Here is a 25,593-nt window from a genome sequence, read left to right as displayed (position 1 = left end):
GGTATGGGGGTGGGGTGGGGTTTTTGACCCCACCCTCGGCCAGCAGGGGCGCCGATTGGCACTCCTCAGGGGGACACCCTCCACTTTTCTGATGTCCGGGCTGTGATTGGTCCAGACTCCAGCCTGGACCTATCACAGTAGGCCATCATCTTCCAACTTCCTTCCTGCCTGAGCACAGTGTGCGCAGCAGCGGAGAGAAGAAGACGTTGCGACTCGAGTCACCAGGAGGACCGGAGCAGGAGGAGACGGACAAAGACCAGGACTTGGCGGGAGTCGGCACTGCAGAGAGACGGCATCCGGATCCAGACCAGGCCGCAGGTGTAGCGTGAGGTGAGGAGGTCATCTGGAACCAGTCCGTCACGGTCGGATCTGGATTTGGAGGAAACATGAGCAGAAGAGCAGAAGAGCGCTGACTGATGGATTTGGGTGGAGACATGCGCAGAAGAGTGCTGAGTGTGACGGACAGCGGCTATCTGGAGGAGACAAGCGCAGTAAGTACTGAGTGACAGTGAGATACTGCAGTGATGGACAAGTTTTTGAAAAGGAAAGAACTGGACTCTGAACAAAATTTGGAGCCAGATGAGAGCCCAATTATGAGTGGGGATCAAAAGAAAGCAAAGATGGTTAGCTCAAGCAAATTCTCTGGCACAAGGCAATATAGCGAAAGCTATATTTCATTTGGATTTACTTTCACCGGAGATGCAAACCAACCAACTCCACTGTGCGTGGTGTGTGGTGAAAAGCTAGCTAACAGTGCTATGGTCCCAAGCAAACTTGAACGCCATCTCCAAACGAAACACCCTTCGCTTCAAAAGAAGAATGCGGACTATTTTGTTCGCCTGCGTGAAAACACGGAGAAACAGGCAACTTTCAGGAGAAAAACCACAAAGGTAAATGAAAGAGCTCTTAAAGCTAGCTATCAAGTTGCTGAACTTATAGCCAAGTCAAAAAAGTCGCACACTGTGGCAGAGACATTAATACTTCCCGCCTGCAAAGCCATTGTAGAGGAGATGCTCGGACCTGAAGCAGCTAAGGAAATAGCCAAAGTCCCTCTCTCAGACAACACAATTTCCAGACGTATTAATGACATGTCTGCAGACATCGAAAGTGTGGTTTTGGAAAAGATTCGTATCAGTGAGAAATTTGCATTGCAACTTGTTGAGTCTACTGATATCAGTGGACATGCTCAACTCTTGGCCAATGTGCGTTTTGTTGATGGTGATGCAATTAGAGAAAACTTCTTTTTTTGCAAGGCTTTGCCAGAAAAAACAACAGGAGAAGAAATTTTTCAGGTCACATCAGAATACCTTGAACAAGGAGGACTTAAGTGGGGAAACTGCACAAGTGTCTGCACCGATGGAGCTGCAGCCATGGTCGGGCACACCAAAGGCTTTGTAAGCAGAGTGAAGGAAAGAAATCCAGGTGTGATTGTTACGCATTGTTTTTTACACCGTGAGGCCCTCGTAGCCAAGACTTTACCAGCAGACCTAGTTCATGTGTTGGATGATGTTGTGCGCATGGTAAACTTTGTAAAGTCACGACCCGTGAAAAGTCACATATTTGCAGCTTTGTGTGAGGAGATGGGAGCGAAGCATAAAACCTTGCTGTTTCATACAGAGGTCCGGTGGTTGTCGCGTGGCAAGGTCTTGGTTCATGTGTATGAGCTGCGGGAGGAACTTAAAGTGTTTCTGACAAATGAGAGGTCAGATTACGCAAAGCTGCTTGCAAGTGATGAGTGGTGTGCAAGGTCACCTGGCAGATATATTTCATCATCTGAATGAACTGAACACACAAATGAAAACCTGCTTACAAGTACAGATAAAATAAATGGATTCCGTTCAAAGGTGCAACTCTGGCATCAACACGTGGAAAGTGGCAATCTTGAAATGTTCACACTCACCAAGCAATGGCAAGGTGTTCACACTGCTGCACTGTGTGGGATAATAGTTAAACATTTAAAAACTCTCGAGGAGAAGTTGTCATTTTATTTCTCTTCAGTCTCCACTGAATGCCTTGACTGGGTTAGGGACCCTTATAGCTCAGCATCAGTTGGTGGCAAGGACATGACTTTACAGGAGCAGGAGGAACTAACTGAACTGAGACAAAATCGTGGTTTCAAGCTAAGATTTGCTAATCTACCTTTGGACAATTTTTGGTTGGATACTGCCAAGGAGTTCCCCCTTCTGGCAAACAAAGCTATTTTGACATTGCTCCCATTTTCCACTACATATCTGTGTGAGATGAGCTTTTCAAGCATGATTGCTATAAAAACTAAATACAGAGAGAGACTGCGTGTGTGTCTTTCTTCGATTCCAGCCAGAATATCAGCTTTGCGTTCAGCCAAACAGGCCCAGGTTGCGCACTGAATAAAGTATTTTATAATTTTTCATATTTCTGTTTACTTACTATTTCATAATAAAGTAATTATAAAATACTTTCTTTGTGTTTATTTGATTCCTATTCAAGAGAATTACTTTATATATAGTCAATATAGGCACAGAGTTAAATTTTTTAACATTTTCTAATGGTGGTGTGCCTCGTGATTTTTTTCATGAAACAAGTGTGCCTTTGCCCAAAAAAGGTTGAAAAACACTGGGTTAAACCACAGAGCCTAGGGCTTGCCGATCAGAAGGTGGGCGGTTCGAATCTCCGCAACGGGGTGAGCTCCCGTTGCTTGGTCCCTGCTTCTGCCAACCTAGCAGTTCAAAAGCATGTCAAAGTGTAAGTAGATAAATAGGTACCGCTCCGGCAGGAAGGTAAATGGCGTTTCCATGCACTGCTCTGGTTCGCCAGAAGCAGCTTAGTCATGCTGGCCTCATGACCCGGAAGCTGTACGCCGGCTCCCTCGGCCAATAAAGCGAGATGAGCACCGCAACCCCAGAGTCGTCCGTGACTGGACCTAATGGTCAGGGGTCCCTTTACCTTTACCTTACCTTCTAGGATCGCCCGTCAGTCTGTGCCATTGTGGCTGGTCCTGCTGCCTTCTTGGGCCTTGGCTTGGCTTACAAAGACCTCACAATTTTTCTCCTGGTTGCTGTGAGGACGACTGTGGCTGAGACCAGGAGACCACTTCAGACTTTTCAATTGAGAACTGGTATGAACACATTTGGCACCGTGCTCTATTGAGGAGGAAACTAAGCCATAGCATTAGGCTGGCTGTGGTCCAAGCTGAGCAAGAAGCGTTAGAAGCCATCTGTTTTCTCTTTATCACGTTCATTAATACATCAGCAGAGGATCTTTGTCCACCTGGATCTCATGCCAGCTTTGGGAGAGACTTGTTGCGCTAAAGTACATCGGGTATTGGGTCAGTGATGCTGACCCAAATGTAATGTTCCCACCAAATGTAAACATTGGAGACCTGAGTGTGCTTGTTAATGAATGTTACGTTGCATATTTTTTGTACATGCAGAATCAATAAAATTGCCAGAAAAGGTAATATACAAAACCTGAACACAGTTACAACGTAAATACTCTGCATAGAACATAAAAATTCACTTTCAGGCAGTAGTTCACATTCATAATCTTTTTCCAGTGTAATAATCATAATACTCACTGAATAGCACAGCTCATTAATTTATAAAGTTATTTATAGAACAGCATATTTATGTTAGATTTAAAAGATTTAAATCATCGTCATAATTTATTTTTATTATTTATACCCCGCCCATCTGGCTGGGTTTCCCCAGCCACTCTGGGCAGCCTCCAACAAAATATTATTGTCACAATGGCATAAATACTATATCGCAAGTGGACTGTGCAGGTTTCACAAAATCATTTGTATCTTCATTTTGCTAACCTTCTCATTTAACTGGAGATAATAAGTCCCAAGCCTTTACCCTCTCTCTGTTATTTGCCTCTTTTTAACATTTCCAAAATCTAACAAATGTTGTTGGCTGCACCTGTTGTATACAGAACTGGCATTTGAATATTGCAAGATACAAAATGCAGTAAGCAAAGCTTCAATTCTGGTTTTAATTTTACACATTTCATTTATAATATCTGTAATACTATATTTTCCAAAATTTTCTTGTTCTTTCACATAGCTGCAATATGTGGATAAAAGCCCCTTTGTTTTTAAAGCAGCACCAACATTTATATTCTGTATGTTTATATGTGTGTGTGTGCCTTTCATTTCATGGTGTACAGCACCATTGGTAGACCATTATATAACAACATACAAGTGTTTTGTGTCTTTATTAATCTTCAAATTATTGCTTCCAGTTTTTAGTATTATTTTTGTAAGAGATCAGTGCAAATCAACAATGTCTGCAAAGGTTCCCTTCTCTCTCTCTCTCTCTCTCTCTCTCTCTCTCTCTCTCTCTCCCCCCTCGAAGGATTCTGTAATTTTGAGATTTGTGATGTTGTCTTTGCAAATTTATTGTGTCTGATGGGGCTGCCAGTTGACAATTTTCTTTCTTGTTTATTTTTAAAAATAATAGTAGCAGCTGACAAATAGATGGGGTATTTATTGCAGCTTATTGATCCTAGCCATCTGGAGAACCATAACATTACATTTCTTTTATGGCCCCACCTGTATTTCAGAATGTGCAACTGTGCCATTGAAGTCATATGTAAGCTTTTTGCCAGTACTTTATGATTAAATTATTATTCAACATGTTTATAGTTGGGCTCGGTTCTTGCTATTAATCAGGGGTTTCTGCCCAAAGGAATACAGTTTCCTCAGGGCACATGTAGGCAGCATTTTGGCCTTTTCATAGATTTGTACAATAACATGGAAAAGGAACTGCATGTCGAGCACTTTGAGCAGACAGGAAAAGAGCTGTGTTAAGAGTCCCCACTTAAGTACTGATTTTTAAAACAGAATAATAAAATTGAAATATGGGTTGTTCTCTTGTTCCATCCTTGGAGACATGGGTTGTGTGAATAATGCTACTAGGGGAATTTTCATGTCGCCTCATGTTCCTTGCATGATTTTCCATGCTATCCCAATGCTGGACCCTTAGACACAACTGGCCAGAATGAGCCAGGTGATGCTCCCTGTAGAAGCTTTCAGGCCAAATTTACTTGCTGGTCTGAGAATTTAGGAGACAACGCCCTGACTGTATATAGAATTGACTTTGCTTGGTATTCCTTGTCCTTTGCTGTACCTGAAGCTACTCGTGAACAAGGTTCTGACAAGGTCCCAAGCAGGTGAGCTTGGGTTATCATAGTTTCAAAATCTCATTTTCCAAGCTGTGCAGTGTGTCTACTCTTGGATCAAAGCTGAGTTTCTGATAGAGCACAAATTAAGTGCAGGAGGATAGCAAGGAAAAATAAGCAATTCTTCTCTACTGCCTGCCTCTTCACCTTTCTGAATTAATTGTAGCATGCCCCATAGTGACCAGGCAGGTAATCCATAAGCCAAAATGTATAATTTTGAGGCAATATCCAACTTAAAGGGTGTACATCCTAAACTCTGGAGAAAACTAACAGTTCTTCAGTTCTCTGCATCTAGTTTCCATCCTCACTCCTCTGCCCTGCCAAAAAAATGATACAGAAATGAACAATGAGAGAGAGTCTCTCATGGTCATGTTGTTGTTTAGTCGTTTAGTCATGTCCGACTCTTCGTGACCCCATGGACCAGAGCACGCCAGGCACTCCTGTCTTCCACTGCCTCCCGCAGTTTGGTCACACTCATGCTGGTAGCTTCGAGGACACTATCCAACCATCTCGTCCTCTGTCGTCCCCTTCTCCTTGTGCCCTCCATCTTTCTCAACATCAGGGTCTTTTCCAGGGAGTCTTCTCTTCTCATGAGGTGGCCAAAGTATTGGAGCCTCAGCTTCAGGATCTGTCCTTCCAGTGAGCACTCAGGGCTGATTTCCTTAAGAATGGAGAGGTTTGATCTTCTTGCAGTCCATGGGACTCTCAAGAGTCTCCTCCAGCACCATAATTCAAAAGCATCAATTCTTTGGCGATCAGCCTTCTTTATGGTCCAGCTCTCACTTCCATACATCACTACTGGGGAATACTTTGGTATTTCATGGTCATACTTTGCCCCTAAAAATGTGTTGGGAAAGCTTGTTTTCATTCTTAGGATTATTATATTTCATTAATTTGAGCACTGTTCATTTCAGTACTTTGTAGCAATTATCGGATGGATTTTTCCCTGAAACTCAAAAGTGTTGCAGTTAATTTTTTAAATTATATCATAAAGCCGAAAAGGTCCAGAAGATCACTTTAATCTATTCCATTTCGTGTCTTCAGAGAGGAGCTTCAGTTTTGTACCCCATAGCCACATGCTGCATAAAATCCACCATATCTAGATGACCAAGTGTGGACCAAGCAGAGAACAAAGAGGGAAAACCTGAGCACTTCAAATAATAATTCAGTAAAAACAGAGGCATGTTCTGTTTTCCCTTTTAAACCAACACTATTATTTTCTGGCTTATGGTCCTATGCATAGTTGCTTTAAATCTCACTGTTTTGAATGGAATTTCTGTGAAAGCAACTGTGTGCAGGAAGATTAGCGTATATTATGAGGTTTTGTTTTGTTTTGTTACTTTCTTCTAAGCACTGCGAAAAAATGGGCTCGTTTTGCTGTTTAATTGTAGCAGCTCACAAATGACTGTTTCAGTGCAGCTTGTTGAACATCTGGAAAGCCATGCTCTTTTAATTCATTTTACAGTCCCACCTGTGTCTTAAAATGTACAGCTGTGTAATTATGAGTAAGCACCAAGCATTTAGTGGAGTTGGTAATTTTGGATGACTTTGGAACAGTCTTTTTTTGGGTGCACAAAAGACTTATATAACATCTAAACCAGAGCTTTCCAAATTGTGTGTTGCGACACGTTAGTGTGCCGACTGCAGCATATAGGTGTGTCACACGAATGCTCCCTGCATTCCTCCCAGGCCTGGAAAGGGGCTAGTTTCACCTGCAGTTTGCTAGTAAAACTGAATTACCGTGTCACGAAATGATGCATATCTAAAAAGTGTGTCACCGACATGAAAAGTTTGGAAAGCTCTGATCTAAACACTTGAGTATTCCTTTTCTGGGACTTCCCCTTTTATTTCTTTGTTACTCTTACATCTTCCCTTTCTGCTCTACTGGAGAGCCAATACAGTGGTACCTTGGGTTACATACGCTTCAGGTTACATACACTTCAGGTTACAGACTCCGCTAACCCAGAAATAGTATCTCGGGTCAGGATGAGAACAGAAATCGTGCTCTGGCAGCGCGGCGGCAGCGGGAGGCCCCATTAGCTAAAGTGGTGCTTTAGGTTTCAGTTTCAGGTTAAGAACGGACTTCCAGAAAGAGTTAAGTACTTAACCCGAGGTACCACTGTACGATTCAAAATAAAGTTGTTCAATAGATCCAGACAGCTTCCAGGGGGCTTGCGGTGTGAAAGTTATCCTGCTTTTACTGTGAACACTGCAATTATGGCTTTCCAGGGCCCAGCAAAATTGTTGACTTTGGAGAATTGAATTCAGTTTCCAACTTGGTCCTGAAATTCATTGTATAACTTCAGCGGGCTATGGCCTTTGGCCTGGTTTGGATGTACTAACACTTTCCACGTATCTGATCAGGCATGGTTATGCGTACCAGACTGGTTCCACTGGTTTCAGATTGGGAGGTTGGGCATTTAAATCCTAAATCCAGCAGAGACCCGCTAGACTACCGCAGCTCCCCTTTCCACTTTACACAAAGTATCTGATTTGCTTTTCCCATCTTTTCCATGTTAGAAGATCCTGTTGAGACCCCCAAAACCCCAGAGCCAGCACTGCAGGTATTGTGTCCTAGTGACGATTCACATAAGCACAGTGCTCCATTATTGTTGTTTCAAGCCTGACACACATACAAGTTGCTGCCAAGTAGTGCTTCCTGTTGGTTGTATTACTGCTTCCGCACAACTGTACCTTGCTCTATGAAGATCCATTGAATGTCTTAATCAGGTGAACGGCCTTTCAGTACTTCATCCTATTAAATAACAGCCGCCTTTCTTGCAGGATAGTGATGAGTTTTGAGTAAAATAAGGAAAGGTATCTGAGCTGACATTGGGGAGTGGGCAGGTTGGTAATAAAAGTAATAGTCTTCCTCAGTTGTCTGGTTAGTTTCAAGGGTGGAATGCCTCAAAACCTATAGGAGCCTCTTATTTTGCATTCACATAGAAACATTTATGGGCAGATACTAGTATCAGAGGACGGACAGGAGCTGAATTAAAACAGCTCTCCAGCCCAAATGCCTTTCTAGTGCAAGAACAGTACACAGTTCTGGTAATGAGAGAGCTTTGATCGAGCATATACTGTATTTTATCCAGGCTTTGCCAGTGAGGTTAGATTAGGTTTTGTAGAATCTGCTATTCATATGTACACTTAAAAGTCAGTGTGTGTGTGTGTGTGTGTGTGTGTGTGTGTGTTCGTTCAGTATGTTCTGTAGAAGCTTCCAGTAATTGAATCTAGGTTAGCTGAATATCTGAATTCAGTTGTTTCCACCCCCGTAGCCTCTGTCTCTTCATGACGGTATATTGAATAACATTTCAAGCATCCCACTAGTCTCCCAAGTGCTATCCAAGCACTCAGTAATACAGATGCATAAAGATGTCCCTTGAGCCATTTGGGTAAATTAGGTTGTATTACAACCTCAGAACACTTTAGCGTAACTAGTATAACACCGCTGAGGAGATAGTATCGATTGCCTGTGAGCATTTAGAGGTTTTATTAGAGGCTGAGCTAAGCTTAATGGATTTCCCCACCCCCACCCCTTTTCTAGGTATCAAAGCAAGCCAAAGAGTTCCTGGAATATGTCTATGAAGAGCCCCTGATTGACATCCAGCAGGAAAACCCGATGCTGTATAGACATGTTGAGCCACTGACAACGGTGGTCCGTCTGAGACAGCAGCTGAAATCCCTCCGAGCCTATTTGTTCAGCTGCAGAGCAGCAGTGGCCGAAGACCTGCGAAGGAGGTAGGAAGAAGGGGTATCAGGCAAGCTTCCTCGGGGCTCCCTTCCCCTGTTTGTCTCTCACTTCCTCTTCTTGGTTCCCATGACCTAGCAATTAAAGTGCTGCCCTGTTGTGTCTTCCTAATCGTTGTAACTGGATACTTCCAATGCAACTGGATGGTCCACGGCCTTAAAATATCTCTGATTCATGAGCGCTTCTCTTAAGGATATTGGGAAGAGAGTGGCTCCGCAAACTGACAGCCTTACAGCAGGAATGGTTTTCTGTGCAGCAGATGTAAACTTAGCAGTCATTGCATGCCAATTAGAGAGCAATAGAATATGCAGTCTTTGGAACAAGTTACATACATACAAGGCATATGGAACTGACTTGCTGTGTCAGATCATTAATCCACCTAGTCTCACATGGTGTATTCTGACCTTGCTGTAATTCTCCAAGATCGCCGTCTTTCCCTGCCCTGCCACATGAGATCCTTTGCAACTCTAGATGCCTGGGATTGAGGCTGGCAATGCTTCATGCAGACCATGTGCTGTGACACTGAGCTGCACCAAAACGCCACACTTTGAGCACATGAACATGGCTGTTATTTTGGCTAGTGCTGCTACTGCTGGAAGAGTTCCCACTCAGCTGGGGTTTGTGCATTTGCAGAGACATTTCAGTGATGCGTCTGAAATATAATTGCCACTGGGCAATCCAGCAATAGCTCTTAGCATCCCAGGGGAACTGCATTTAAAGCCCTGTGGTTTGGAGTCACCTACTGCCCGACTTTTCCTCCCCCAGCCATCACTGAAGTCAGTGCCTCAGGCAGAGCAAGGAACAGGGTAAGGCCTGCTGCTGAAATGGTGCCCTCCTTCTCCTCTTCCTCTGAATTGAACACAGCTTAATAAGGCCTAAGAAGGAGTGAAGGGAAGTTCAGACTTGTACCCACGCAACAAACCCTAAAAACTATGTTTCTTTTGTCTCGTGGAGTTCACTGGAAATAATTAAGAGCCAAGGAAGCCAAAAACTGGAACGGTACCTTGGTTCTGTCTCTTGGTCACACTGTGGTGTGCCGGAATGTGTGGGGTGTGTGTGTGTGTGTGACCAGAACACAATAATGCGGATTTGCTTTCATATAAATAGATGATTCCTTGCTATCCTCCCTAAATTGTGCCCTGTTGCAGGGTAGGGGAAGAAAGACAATTGACACCTGCTTGTTTTGCCAAGTAATGAAAGGGAAGTGATCTTTGCCATTCAGGAGATAACCTGTGTCAGTGCCTTGGTTCAAAATGTCAAGAACAGCTAAGGGAAGTCGCCGGGTCAGGAAGGTGGGAGATGCTGGTAACCACATTCCTTTTTCAAGTGTTTGTTGCGGGGACTGAACGGAGCTTTTTCTTTCTTTTAAATAAAAGATCTGCAACTTTGTAAGGAGGGTGCATGTAATGCTTTACAAATTATTGCCTTGCCCTACACACGCATCCACAAGCCACATTATCTTCTGCTTTTTCCCTATCCTTCATTTGTAATACTGGTAATAGTGCCTCCTTCAATTAGTATGAAGGCAGGATGGCTTATGGAGGGTGCAGTTCAGAAAAAGGTGCCGGAGAAAGAAATTACTGCTTTTGATTAACACCAAAGGGGGAAAAAATAAAAGAATGTTCTGATTAAAATAAAGAGGCAGGGAGGGCTGAACCAAGTCAGTGAAGAGAGTCGGAGAAAAGAGATCAAAGGAAACAAAGAGAGAAAAGCAACAGGGCCTGGAGACATGGGGCAGAGAGGGGAAGGTGAGGATGCTGGCTGAGGATGAAGAGCCAGAGCTGATGGGAAAAGGTGATGGAAAAGGGGCCAGGAGAAGCTGTGAAGAGGCATTCAGGAGAGCACGGGAACAAAAGCAAACCTGAGAAAATAAGAACCGCTGGGAGCTACAAAGTGCCCAAACAAAGGAGGATTAGAGGCGGAGGAAGAAGCAGTCGCGTGGACATAGTGCTGGAGGCAGGGAGGGTGAAGTTGGGATGTGGTTTTCAGGGGCTTCCAAGAACTGAAAATATCAAATTGTTATCAACGTTGGGGGAAAGTAGCATTGCAGCAGAGCCCGTTGGGGTAAGACGTGGTAGGCACATGGAATGATGCTGCCAATAAAATGAGCGGGAAGAAAAAATTGTTTTAAAAGGTTTCCAATGGGCTAAATTAAAAGGTGTTTGAGTAACAGGACATAGCTTAATTTTATCTTGTGGTCAGGTCAGCTTGGTTTAACCTTGGACTATAAAACCATATTGGTAGCTACAATTCTCTGAACACAGTCTGTCATGCCCTCAAACCTCACAACAACTCTCATCATGAGGATGAATCCTTTTCCCTTTCTCCATCTTTTTGTTTATGGTGCGAGCCTCACTGTGTGTGTGTGTGTGTGTGTGTGTGTGTGTGTTTTAACCTCATTATTTTATGTGTGTGTGTGCAAGATTTTATCACACTTCCTATTTTCTTGTTCTGTGAATGAAAACCTTGCCAGTGATTATCCACTATGTTATTTCCTATTTTGTAGCCCTTATTTGTAACACAATCACCATTTCTACAGAACGTGAGGTAATCTAGGAGTTTGTTTTTTCATGGTTAAATTATTACCCACCCCGTTCCCACTTATTCTTCGTTTCAGTTATGTGAAAAACCAGCAGCTCTGAGAACACCATCTTGAAGTCCTGTCAGTATGGTATAAACAAGCTGAAACAAAACTGTTAATAGGGCCGTCCACAGAGAACTAAGAGCGGACTGATTAATCACGATGGCACCCTGTTGCTTTTACAGCATGGATAGCATTTCTTCTGAGGGAAAGAGAAGAGTCTGCTCCTGTTTTTCTTCTGGTTTTCATTACTATCCATGCTTGTGTGTTAAAATGCATAAGGGTATTTCTAATAATAATAATAATAATAATAATAATAATAATATTTATTGATTTGATTTGTATACCACCCTTCATCCAAAGATCCCAGGGCAGTTCACAAGAGAAAGTGTGGGGAAATGGCTGCCAAATCTGTGTGGTGGAGTTGCAGTTTATTTCTGAAGCAACTATAGCCTAACATGTTGGACAACGAAAAGAAGTCTTGGAGTTCTCTGTGTTCCCTTTGAACAAAGTAGTATTTACGGTGATTTATCAGATCACTTTTCTTGATGATTCCCAGGTGCTTGTTGCACCAGCTATTTAAATAAAGGCTAAGATTATTACAGAAACAGAGGTGCTTCGCAAAAAAAAAAAGCAAATAGCTTGAGTTTGAGTGCATCCTGCTGCATTGTCACAGTCAGTAACATCTGACCCTAGAGAGGCGATGGCGCTTGTCAGCTCTGATGGACTGGTGGTTTCTCGCTTAGCTTTTGTTGTTGTTGTTTAGTCGTTTAGTCGTGTCCGACTCTTCATGACCCCATGGACCAGGGCACGCCAGGCACTCCTGTCTTCCACTGCCTCCCGCAGTTTGGTCAGACTCATGTTTGTAGCTTCAAGAACACTATCCAACCATCTCGTCCTCTGTCGTCCCCTTCTCCTTGTGCCCTCCATCTTTCCCAACATCAGGGTCTTCTCCAGGGAGTCTTCTCTTCTCATGAGGTGGCCAAAGTATTGGAGCCTCAGCTTCAGGATCTGTCCTTCCAGTGAGCACTCAGGGCTGATTTCCTTAAGGATGGAGAGGTTTGATCTTCTTGCAGTCCATGGGACTCTCAAGAGTCTCCTCCAGCACCAGAATTCAAAAGCATCAATTCTTCGGCGATCAGCCTTCTTTATGGTCCAGCTCTCACTTCCATGAGCTTTAACTATACAGACCTTTGTTGGCAAGGTGATGTCTCTGCTTTTTAAGATGCTGTCTAGCTTTGCCATCGCCTTTCTCCCAAGGAGCAGGCGTCTTTTAATTTCATGACTGCTGTCACCATCTGCAGTGATCATGGAGCCCAAGAAAGTAAAATCTCTCACTTCCTCCATTTCTTCCTCTTCTATTTGCCAGGAGGTGATGGGACCAGTGGCCATGATCTTCGTTTTCTTGATGTTGAGCTTCAGACCATATTTTGCGCTCTCCTCTTTCACCCTCATTAAAAGGTTCTTTAATTCCTCCTCACTTTCTGCCATCAAGGTTGTGTCATCTGCATATCTGAGGTTGTTGATATTTCTTCCGGCGATCTTATTTCCGGCTTGGGATTCATCCAGCCCAGCCTTTCACATGATGAATTCTGCATATAAGTTAAATATGCAGGGAGACAATATACAGCCTTGCCGTACTCCTTTCCCAATTTTGAACCAATCAGTTGTTCCATATCCAGTTCTAACTGTAGCTTCTTGTCCCCCATAGAGATTTCTCAGGAGACAGATGAGGTGATCAGGCACTCCCATTTCTTTAAGAACTTGCCATAGTTTAAAGCTTAGCTTTATCCAGTACAATAGAGCTATCTAGAAGCATTGTGCCATTTCTGGGGGCCCTTTGGCCCTCAGTGGGCCTTTTCTCTCAATAGTTCCTCCAGGAAAAGTGGCACAACATTGTGGTGTTCTCGGTAGGAGCAAAGTGGAAGTGTTAGTTACCAGTAACAGCAGAGCTATGTGATTGTCCTTCATGTCATGGCAGCTTGGAACTACCACCAGAAGTGGTCTCTCTCGTAGTAGCTCCAAAAGAGTTCATATTTAAGATTCCCTTTTAATTTTCTACTTGATAATGCAATCACAGATGGTTTTTCAAAACGTTTTCATTTCGCTTTTATAGCAAAAGTTGTAATAAACAGAAAAACAACAACCCATCAACCAAGATTTGTGTTATTGACCAATGGTTAAGAGGGAGATAGATGGTGAAAGATGGAAGATTACAACACCATTAATACCACAAATCAAGTATGAGTATCTGGTCAAAATAAGGAACTTGAGGCTGAAGTGGTATTTGCTTTTAATATAATAAGAATAAGAATATATTTATACCCTGCCCACCTGGCTGGGTTTCCCCAGTCACTCTGGGCAGCTCCCAACAGAATCTTAAAAACACAATAAAACATCATACATTGAAAACTTCCCTAAACAGCAGGGTTTTTTTGGGTTTTTGTAATTTTATTTTAGCTATTGTGATTTATGTGGAATATGTTCAGTTTAATTGTGTATTTTTAAAATGTTTTAATTGTTTGTGACTACTTTTGCTATGTAGAATGCTGAAAGCCACCTGTGGCACGGTTTGCACTGTGGAAAAGCGGATACAGATAAAATTATGTATGTATGTAATTGATTTGCTATGGTGAGTTGGTTTCTCAGCCAGAGCGATTTGCCAGGTCCTCCCAAACCATCCTTGGCATTCAATTCTCTCCATCTCACCCACAGGACTTTTTCCACACAACAACATTCCACTCACAAGTATGTCCTGCCCTGCATGCATGTACAAACATGTTACATGGATTGGTAATAACATCATAGGTGAATTTATTTTATGGTACACAAGCACCATATATAGGCAAGTTGACTGGCTTTCCTAAAAGGACCACTTAGAATCTGGGATTTCACAAACTTGCAGGTCTGTCCATGTTGAAAATTTGCATAAGATATTTTCAAGTTCATATTCTCCACAGGAGCAGCTCCTGGAAATCTGTTGCCCCAAATTTCCAAAACTGCAGATTTTGAAAGAATAGGTGACATTAAAATCATGGGACTCTAGAAATGCTGTATTTGTTGCAGGACTGACGTAACACAGCTTTCCAAAAGCCAGCTTTAAATGGCATGTAGAATTTCTTATAAGATTGCTAAAATTGCTGCATGACAAAGGAGATAATGGCACTGATCATATTTTAGAAGAGATATTAGAAAACACTGGACATTAGAAAATGACAAATGCCCCTTTTCTTTTATAAGAGATTGCCTTTTTAAAAAATCCCATGGAGATTCAAAATTGTATTCACTTGCAGAAGCATTGCTTGAAAAATTGGCTCTACCTATATCCAGCATATATTTATCACTTTAGGAAAAGCTTGCAGCAATCTTTTAAAGTGCACCTGCAGAAACAGCAACTGCCTCTGTGGCAAAGTAGATGAAAGGTTAGCCTTTTAAATACTTCCTGCTCAGTACTTCATTTTTCAGATATAAAGAAACATGATCCCTAATAGATGTTTCTGAACAACCAATTATATTCTGAATTGCAAATATTCAAAATGTAAAACAATACTGCAGTATTAAAAAAAAATAAAAATGATGGAGCCAACCCAGAACAAAATAAACCAGCTCAGTATAAATCTTATTAGCCAAGTCTGCATAGGTTTCTACTTCACCTTCACTTAACTTATTGCTCTGAGGGCCTTCTGGTGATTTCATCACTGCAAAAAGTGGGGTTCCAGGTTCCTTCTTGGTAGTAGTGTGCACCTTCCCACCAGATATCAAACAGATAAACAAGTGTATGACTTTTAGGAGACAACTGAAGGCAGCCGGACGTAGGAAAGTTTTTTTATGTTGTTTTATTGTGTTTTTATATTTTTTTGGAAGCTGCCCAGAGTGGCTGGAGAAAACCATTCAGATGGGTAGCATATAAATATGATGGTGATGATGATTAAGCAGTTCTGTGTTATAACTACTTTGCTTTCTGGATTCACTTTGTTGACATTGACATTTCATTTTTGTGCAGACCTCTTCTTTAGATTTTTTACTTTTTTTGCCAAAGTGTTTAGTAAAACAATCTTTTTTTAAAAGCAAGAACAAGTAAGCTACACAGAAGAGGTGGGGAAGGGGATTCCAGCAGCCACATCTTAAGAGCCTTTTGGTCATCTTAGGATGCAATTCATCGGCACAGCCTGGTGCTTCTTTATATATATATATATATATATATATATATATATATATATATATAATATTTATTCAAAATTTAAAAATAACAAGAAGAAGAAAAGAAAATTACAAAAAGACATAACAACACCAAGAGAGAAAAATAAAAATAGAAAAAACTAATTAATCCTTTGCATAACTTTCTTCCTTTACTTATTTTCTTGACCTCCTCTCACCTCCCAATTTTGTATTCTAATTCAGATCGTTATTTCAGCAAATCCTTCCAACCTTATTTTCATTTAAGTAGTTTAACATAACATATTACAATTTAACATCCTCTCTTTTCGTCAGTTTTATCAACTCGTCTTTACTTAGTCCTTTATGTCATTTCAACCAAAACCATCTAGTTTTCCTTTTCCAACATCTTTCTAACAGTCCTTAATTTTACAATATTTTTGAAGATATACTTTAAATTTTTTCCAATCTTCTTCCACTGACTCTTCTCCCTGGTCCCGGATTCTGCCGGTCATCTCAGCCAATTCCATATAGTCCATCACTTTCATCTGCCATTCTTCTCGGGTGGGTAATTCTTGTGTCTTCCAATACTTCGCGATGAGTATTCTTGCTGCTGTTGTAGCGTACATAAAGAAAGTTCTATCCTCCCTTCGCACCAATTGGCCGACCATGCCCAGGAGAAAGGCCTCTGGTTTCTTATGGAAGGTATATTTAAATACCTTTTTCATTTCATTATAAATCATCTCCCCACATCCTGGTGCTTCTTTTTCACTCTAAAGTTGTTTGTCTGGCAAGAGGGCGGGGGAAGCAGCTGGGCAGCTCTGTTTTAGTTGTCCAGCACAGAAACAAAATCAGTTTGCACTGCTGCAGGACAATCGAGTCTATAGGACTGAACAGTCAGACAGATTTTTTAAAGGATCTGGGCTTAAATTTACTCTAGACATAAACTTCTAAAAGTGGGTAGATCAAGAGCAGCACTATTTGTTCTGAAAGAGAGTGGCACTTGACCAAACTGTTTTCATGCATACAGTAGTACAGTCGTACCTTGGTTCTCGAACGCCTTGGTACTCGTACGTTTTGGCTCCCAAACACCGAAAACCTAGAAGTAGGCGTTCCAGTTTTCGAACATTTTTTGGAAGCCGAACGTCTGACACGGCTTCCACTTGAGTGCGAGAAGCTCCTGCAGCCAGTCAGAAGCCGCACCTTGGTTTTCTAATAGTTTTGGGAGTTGAACGGACTTCCGGAACAGATTACGTTCAAGAACCAAGGTATGACTGTGCTTGAATCTTTTTCTTATATATCCTCATAAGAACAGTTCCTTGATTTATGCCCACCTGCCTCAATTTCATTGAGCTGCAGACTGTGAACTTCAGAATTTACTCTGTGCTTATCACTTTTGTACTTTGGCTTTTTGCATAGGTCTTAGGCAGGTCTGTTTGCAGTTGTTTTAGCCTAGCTGTCAGAGTGCTTAATTCAGTGCAGAAAAATTACCCTGAGCTGATGACAAATCATCTCTTAAATGCCTTCGGACAGTGTTTATTCTTACCAAAGGGACATAGCTACAAACCCTGCAACTTCGCCCTAAATGCAGAAAACAAAGCCTTATCTTGGGTTCTGTTTACAGTCAAAAAGTCACAGATAACCTTTTGTTTGTGCAGATACATCCCTGATAAAGCTGAGAGCCAAGGATGGATGAAATGTCTGGTTCAATCTTGCACAATTGTTATGCTTCAAACTAATTGCCAGTGAAAAAGAAATGGAAGCTCATGAGAAACTGCCCACAGTGCCCGAGTTCCTCACTTAGATGTAATGTCTCCAATCCCTCCCTGAACCAACAGGCAAAAGCCTACATTTCTATTTCTGTCACTTCTTAAGTTGTTCACCCAGAAGAGGCTTCACCTTTTCTTCCTCCTTTTTTTTAAAAAAAAGAAATTCCCACCATTCCATCTTAAAAGTAAGGTTCAGGTTGCTTCCAGACGCAAGCCACCTTCTTTTCCCATTTTGGTGGCTTGCAGAACTACAGTGCCCATTCCATGCAGTCATGAAACTTTTATTTATTTCTTTTTGTTTGATTGAACTATTTTCTGTCCACACCAGTGGACAGATTGCGATGGGATGTATCTGGAATTCAGAGTGCATATCCCCATCACCAAACCTCCTTCTGAGAAGGGAAGAGCTCTCTGTGTGTTTAAAGGTTGTGTGGTTGTAGGTTTGGGCACACACCCCTTTCCAACAGCTGTAATGTGGTCTTCAGGTTCTCCACACCTGCCCTAAGTAAACAATCCAACGTCCTTAACCCTGAAGTCTTGGAATGATTGAAACAGCTTTGGCTTGCACCATTTTAATTGTTGTTCTTTTTTTTTTTATAAATATTTATTAAGATTTTTTTTAAAATACAAAATGCAAAAATAATGAACAATATAACATGGGTCATGACATTTTTTTCAGAACTTCTTTGGACTCCCTCACGTCTCCCACTCCCACTTACATCGTTATAAATTTTTCCCAGCAATTTATCATCTTGTTTATATTCTTAAATTTTGTTCAATTAATTTGATCTATTCTCCACAAGTTTTATATTTCCCTCAATCTCACTTATCGTCAATTTCAAATCTAATTCAATGATAGGCAATTATTTATGATCTAGCATCCTTCTTAACCTTCAACCAAATTACAATACTTTTGTAGATATATCTTGAATTTCTTCCAGTCTTCTTCAACCCTCTCTTCTCCCAGGTCTCGGATTCTGCCCGTCATCTCGGCCAGTTGCATATAGTCCATCAGCTGCATCTGCCACTCTTCCAGTGTGGGTAGATCTTGAGTTTTCCAACTCTTGGCAATGAGTATCCTTGCTGCCGTTGTTGCATACATAAAAAATGTTCGGTCCTTCTTTAACACCTTCTGGCCGACAATGCCCAGAAGGAAGGCCTCTGGTTTCTTAGTGAAGGTATACTTAAATACCTTTTTCAACTCATTATAAATCATTTCCCAGAAGGCCTTCACTCTAGGGCAAGTCCACCAGAGGTGAAAGAATGTTCCTTCGTGTTCTTTACATTTCCAACATTTATTATCAGACAAATGGTATATTTTGGCAAGTTTAACTGGGGTCATGTACCATCTGTATATCATTTTCATTACATTTTCCTTCAAAGCATTACATGCAGTGAAGTTCAGCCCAGTGGTCCACAACCTTTCCCAGTCCTCAAACATAATATTATGCCCAATATCCTGAGCCCACTTTATCATAACCGATTTAACCATTTCGTCTTGTGTATTCCATTTCAGCAGCAAGTTATACATTCTTGATAAAACCTTAGTTTTTGGTTCTAACAATTCTGTTTCCAACTTCGATTTCTCCACCTGGAACCCTAGCTTTTTGTCATTTTTAAAAACTTCTTTAATCTGAGCGTAATGTAACCAGTCTCGCACTTTATCCTTCATTTTCTCCAAACTCTGCAATTTCCAATTGTCTCCGTCTTTTTCTAGTATTTCCCAATATTTTGGCCAATTGGCCTCCATATTGAGTCTTTTTCGGGCCTTAGCTTCCAGAGGTGAAAGCCACCTCGGAGTTTTGTTTTCCAATAAGTCTTTGTATTTTGTCCAGACTTTAAAAACTGCTTTCCTGACAATATGGTTCTTAAAGACCTTATTAATCTTAACCTTATCGTACCATAGATATGCATGCCAACCAAAGGCATTGTTAAACCCTTCCAAGTCCAATACGTCAGTGTCCTCAAGAAGTAGCCAGTCTTTTAGCCAGCAAAAGGCTGCGGCTTCATAATACAACTTTAGGTCTGGCAGGGCAAAGCCCCCTCTTTCTTTCGCATCAGTTAGTATCTTGAACTTAATTCTGGGCTTTTTGCCCTGCCAGACAAATCTAGATATATCTCTCTGCCACTTCCGAAAACACTCTGTCTTGTCCACAATCTGCAATGTTTGAAACAAAAATAACATCTTTGGCAATACATTCATCTTAACAGCAGCAATTCGGCCTAACAGAGAAAGCTTCAATTTTGTCCAACTATCCAAATCTCTCTTAATTTCAGACCAACATTTTTCGTAATTATCCTTAAATAGACTCAGATTTTTTGCTGATATGTTTACCCCTAGGTACTTTACTTTTTTAACCACAGTTAGTTCCGTTTCTCTCTGAAACTGTGCCGACTCTACATCTGTCAGATTTTTCCCCAACACCTTGGTTTTCTGTTTATTTAGTTTAAATCCTGCCACCCGACCAAAATCTTGAATCAGTTGTAATACTCTTTTTGTACTAGATTCTGGCTCCTGCAGGGTCAAAACTAGGTCATCTGCAAAAGCTTTAAGTTTATATTGTTTCGCTCCGACCTGAATCCCTTCCACCAACCGATCCCCTCTAATCATATTCAAGAGCACCTCCAGAACTGATATAAATAACAAAGGGGAAATCGGGCAGCCTTGTCGTGTTCCTTTTTCAATTTTAAACTCTTCAGTAACCACATTGTTTACTATCAATTTAGCCTTTTGTTCTGAATATATTGCATCAATCCCATTCTCAAAACCCCGACCCACTCCCATTTCTTTTAAATTTCCCTTCATAAATTTCCAAGAGATATTATCAAAGGCCTTCTCCGCATCTATAAAGATTAACACTGCTTTTGTATTTATATCAGTTTGCAAAAGTTCCAAAATGTCAATAATGTTCCTTGTATTAGCAAACATGTGTCTACCTGGGAGAAAGCCTGCCTGGTCTTTATGAATTACTTCATTTAGAACTTTTTTAAATCTACTTGCCAAAACATCTGCAAAAATTTTGTAATCCACATTTAAAAGGGAGATGGGACGGTAGTTCTTAAGTTGCGTCTTTTCAGCTTCCGATTTTGGTATCAATGTGATAAAAGCTTCCTTCCACGATTCCGGCGCCCTCCTCCCCTCCATAATTTCATTGCTAACCTCCATCAGTGGTTGAATCAAATGGTCTTTTAATATCTTATAATACTTGGAGGTTAGCCCGTCTGGCCCTGGAGACTTGCCCGGTTTCATGTTTTGAATGGCTTGTTCAATTTCTTGACATGTTATTTTACTGTTCAGGAGAGATCTATTTTCTTGTGACAGCCTTTTAAGTGTTGTATTTCGATTGCCAAAATTCTTCCGTATTCATCTTTAAATAAGAATTTAGGTGACAGGCTCTCTTTTGCATATATCACCACGCCTCTCTTCTTTACTTTGTCTGAAGATATAAATTCCTGACCAAGTCTTTTATTTATTAATACTTTCCGGTGGAGCCTAGTCACATGTGTTTCTTGTAAGCAAATAATGTCCAATTGTTCCTTTTTCAATATATGAAAAATTTTCCTTCTTTTTTCCGGAATGTTGCAGCCATTTATGTTCCAGCTCAAAAGTTGCAGAGACATCCTGGATAAGTCTGGTTATTTTTCTAGGGGTAGTACCTTGTTCGCTAGATCTTCAGAATCCGAGGGTGCAGGCACCTCTGGTACTACAGGCCCCGAGGGTAATTCCAGTCCTTTTTGAAGGTCCTCTCCGTACGCAGTCAGAAATTTGTCTCTATCTTCCAATGATCTAATTTTAATCTTCTTCCCTCTAAAAGTAAAAGATAATCCTTGAGGAAAGTCCCACCTGAAGATAATTGTGTTGCTCCTTAACAGTCTTGTTAGTTCCAAATAATCAGATCTAAGGTCCAAAAGTTGTTTAGGAATATCCTTAAAAATTTCAATTCTTTTGTCCAGAATGTCCAGTGACTTTCCGTAATGTAAACCCAAAATCTTGTCCCTTTCCTCCTTTGATCTCACTATTATTAAGCAATCTCTGGGCTTCTCTCTCTTTATAAGTCTTCCAAGTCTGAAGGCTGATGTAATTTTGAAGTCTTTTTCCTCTAGGTTCCAAAACTTGGAAAATTCTTTAGTCAGGAACTCAGCTAAGTTGCCTTCTTCCACCTCTGGTATCGACCTTATCCTTAAATTAGTCTGTCTATTCTGTAGTTCTATCATAGAAAGATAGGTCTGATGTTCACCTACTTGTTTGCTGAGTGGTCTTACCTCTTTCTCTAAATTTCCCAATCTTTGGCTGGTATCTTCAGCCAATTTCCGATTTTCACCTGCAGTCTCCTTCAGTTCTCCAATTGCTTGCACATTTTGTGCAACTTGTCCAGTTAGTCTATTTAAACATTCAGTATTTTGTTCAATTTTAGCTGTTTGCTGATCAGCTTTTTTATCCAAAGATTCCACTTTTTTATCCAAAGATTCCAGTTTTTCAAGAATTTTCTCTAAAGTAGAACTAATTTCTCCTGAGGCCATCTCTTCCAATTGAAATTCCTCAGTTTCTGCCCTTGGCAGAAAAGCAGCTTCTTTCTCAGAAGTCAGAGTAGGCAAAGTAAGCACAGTAGGCACAGATGATCTGCGTGCCTGGGAGACTGCGGTTAGAGTTGTTTGTCTGGTTCTCGGTCCCTTTCTTCTTGCGCCACTCATTCCAGAGTTATCTAAAATTCAAGGTCAAGCTGAGTTGTTCTCATGAGAAAAGCAGCGGCCCAGATGGTAATAGTCAAACAGGAGGCCGGGAAAGGGAAAGTAAAACAATGTCACTGCTATTAATCCCAAATCCTCTAGGGGGAACTTAAAATGTCTTTAGGGAAGAAGACAATTTCATTAAAACTATTATAATCCCATTTAATGTCCGAGAGCCTTCAATAAGGTAATTTTTAGCAGAGTTAGTGTTTAAAAAGTCACAGTGTTTCAGACAGTGCTTGCTGGTATTCCAAAAGATGCTTCAAAGTAACCAGTTCAAACTCCCTCAGATTGTTTCAAAGTTTAAGTTCAAAAGTATCCAGCCCTGCAAGCTGGCTACTCAGTTACTCAGGCAGTTCCAACACCTGGGATTCTTACTTTAATTATAATCCAAATAGAAGAAAGGTATCAAAGTCCACATAAAAGTCATATAATCAATTGCTTAAAGTCCTTATTCAGCTTAAAGATAATTTCCACGGATATCCAGATCAGTTAGATTAAAAATTCACTCTTTGCCTTCACTCCTCCGGCTCTTTGCTTAATGATCCAATGACAGCGGAAGACGGACTTCCTATTTTTCGTCACTCCGCTTTCAGCCAAATTAATACTTAAAGTCCCGAAACTTTTAAAGTCCGTTTACTCACGGGTTGTTGTTTTCCGAATCTGAAGTTTAGGAAGAAAGGACAGCGCTCACCGGCAGCAGCAACGCGGCTTCACTCCGCCGATTGCGGAACGATCCTCAGCGCCGCAACCCCCTCCGCGATCCGGAGCCCCTTACGGGGTTCCTTCAACGTTTTGGGGGCTGCTCCTGGCGCCCGCCGGACCCCAAGACCACAGGCTTCTGCTGCCTGTGGTTTTCCAGAATGGGTCCCCGCTTCGCCGCAGCGGGAGACCCTTTTTCGGCGGAGCTTCCCTTCCCCGACTAGGAAAGGGCAGCCATTGCCGTTCGCGCCGCCTCCGGAAGTCTTTAATTTAATTGTTGTTCTTAATGTATTGGTGTTGCTTTCCATTGTTGTTGCTGAGAATATTGCATCCCACTGACGTTTCACCTTTAGGCTGCAGTTATATACACACTGTAAGTCATATTGAACTCAGTGGGGCTTATGTCTGCATCTGCACCTTTTTATTATTGTTATGTATTTATTGAATTTATATCCTGCCTTTCCTCCCAAAGGAACCCAGAGGCACAACCTCTGCTGGCTCCCTGCTGCGGTGATTTTTGTTTCAGTCTTCTTTTATATTTCTTAAAGCGTTTCAAAAATCTGTGCCAAAGTTGCAGCAAAGGAGGAGCATTTGTTTAAGCGTGCTAGTTCTTCTTCTAAACCAAACTATTTTGCAATGCAGTTTCTCCCCCCAAGATCTAAACTGATTTCTCAATGTGAATAAATGACAATGTTTGTTGGTGCTTCTTCAAAGAAAATATTGCGCTGAACTAGATGTCCTGGCTGAATTGACCTCCATCTGACTGTGCAGATGTTCATATGGTTGCCTTTAAAGCACTCAGACCCTGGATGCAACTGGTTCCATCCATTAGGCACATGATCTTAGTGCCACTGAGTGCCTTCTGCTCTCTTTGATTTTGACGAGGAGAGCTTCTTAATGCACTTGGAGTGCTGTCATCAGAAGTAGGCTTTGGCTATTCTGCTGCTTCCTTCCATTGCAAATGAACAAGACCTGTTTCTGCAGTAATAGGAGTTTTGTTTAAAATAAAAAAATCAACAAAATTGGGCAGACCTTATTTTTAAGGCTTCTTCCCTCTCCCAGTTTCCATGGCAATGGGAATAAGTGCGCTTTTCTTACGGTTTCTCACTTACTGGTCATGTGCTTTGTTGCTTCCAATATGTGTTTGTTGCGTTTCATCCTTGATAGAGTGCTTTCTTATGGAACCAAAAAGGTGGGATATCTTTTGACGTCTCTGCCAATGTCACTTTGAGAAGCTGCTTTCATAACATATTTGCCCCAAACATGTGTGTGTGTGTGTGTGTGTTGGTTATATTTGAACGATGTTTCCAACTCTCCTTTCCTGGATATGATTGATAGATTTAGACATAACTACTTTTGAATACCGGTCTGGAATGTTTTTCTTCATCAAGAAGTACATTGTACTTATTTTTGCAGTGGTAAAAACCTAGGTTGAACTTCTATGTCTGAGTGGCTGGGGAAACCCAGCCAGATGGGCGGGGTATAATTAATAAATTAATAAATTGTTGTTGTTGTTGTTGTTGTTGTTGTTGTTGTTGTTGTTGTTGTTGTTGCAGTTTACAATCATAAAGTGAATCATATGTCCCTAGCAAAATTTAATATTTGTCATTTTAATGTTATTAATGTTGTTAGAGAACCATGTCTTGTCAAGAAACTGTTCAGAGAAAAAGGAGGCAAAACCAACAGACATGTGGCACAGTGCTATTTTTCTAGAAAAAGAGGTGCCCAAACTCACCATGAATGCCCCCCCCCCCCCCGCATTCTCTTATAATGGCAATGGTGCCCACCTGAGAGGTGCTGGAACTGAGTTCCGGCTGGGAAAGAAAGCCCTGTATGTGGGCATATACAAAACTACAGATCTGTTAAGATGCCACTGTTACTTCTCAATTTAAAATGAGGTCATTTGGTTTTTAGTTTAAAGCTGTGTGGAATTTTGTGAATGGGTAAAAATCTTTAATATCCAGCACTAAAAAACAACAACAACCAGTCTCCAGGATGGTTCAGATTTTGTGCCAGTCTTTCTCCAAACTTTGGGATAAAATGGAAATGACAGGGTTCTAGGAAGATGCAGCTGGAACCACCTGTAGAGGCATGTTTTTCCTCTTCAGTCTTCATCCTGTGAACTGTGATCATGCCGTGTGCCAGCCAGTTTTAAAGAAGACCTTCCATTGTGAGAAGGAAATGGTAGGCCTGAGGGAAATGCTATGGTCAGTGAAAGTAATGCAGATTCTCTAAATGCTGTTTTAAAAAATTGGGATGATGGTGGAAGGGTGTGTTTTTCTCGTGGAGGTTGAAGAATTCAGTGTTTTTAATACCGTCTTATAAGAAGTTTCTGTATGAGATTTTGTACTCTGAAAATTATACAAATACTCACTTTTTATTCTTGTTTTTCTCCAAGAATCTTCCCTAGAGAGTATCTTCTTCAGCAGATCCACCTGTACTCCTTGGCAGATCTACAGCAGGTAATTGAATTTAGTTTGTCCAGAAGCTGGGCCTTATACATACTGTGAATACAGATTTTGTCAAGCTATGTCTTGGTGAGCCTTTCCAGACCAAGAAGCCTTCCTAAATGGTAACTCAGAGAAATGCCTTAAACATAGATTGCTTAAGAGCCAGTGTGGTGTAGTGGTTAAGAGCGGTGGACTCGTAATCTGGTGAACTGGGTTTGATTCCCCGCTCCTCCACATGCAGCTGCTGGGTGACCTTGGGCCAGTCACACTTGGGCCAGAGACACATTGAAGTCTCTC

General features: G+C 41.3%; 1 protein-coding gene and 1 long non-coding RNA gene across 4 annotated transcripts in view; both read left to right on the top strand.

Moving 5' to 3' along the window:
• Positions 1 to 25,593, top strand: part of PLEKHM3 (pleckstrin homology domain containing M3) — a 77,701-nt gene that overhangs the window by 29,938 nt on the left and 22,170 nt on the right. For 2 of the 3 annotated variants that reach the window (XM_079978168.1, XM_079978169.1), the window contains exons 6-7: positions 8,708 to 8,901; positions 25,245 to 25,308. In XM_079978168.1, the coding sequence (XP_079834294.1) occupies positions 8,708 to 8,901; positions 25,245 to 25,308 (258 nt within the window). The remainder of the gene's footprint in view (positions 1 to 8,707; positions 8,902 to 25,244; positions 25,309 to 25,593) is intronic. The other variant, XR_013839387.1, reaches the window with a different exon arrangement.
• On the top strand, positions 1,447 to 2,434 carry LOC307220693. Its single transcript, XR_013841050.1, has 2 exons — positions 1,447 to 1,520; positions 2,341 to 2,434. It is a non-coding gene; the product is annotated as an uncharacterized lncRNA (long non-coding RNA).

The sequence above is a fragment of the Podarcis cretensis genome (assembly GCF_951804945.1).
Source record: "Podarcis cretensis genome assembly, chromosome: 1".
In the NCBI taxonomy this organism is placed as follows: Eukaryota; Metazoa; Chordata; class Lepidosauria; order Squamata; family Lacertidae; genus Podarcis; species Podarcis cretensis.
This window is presented reverse-complemented; position numbering and strand designations above follow the sequence as displayed.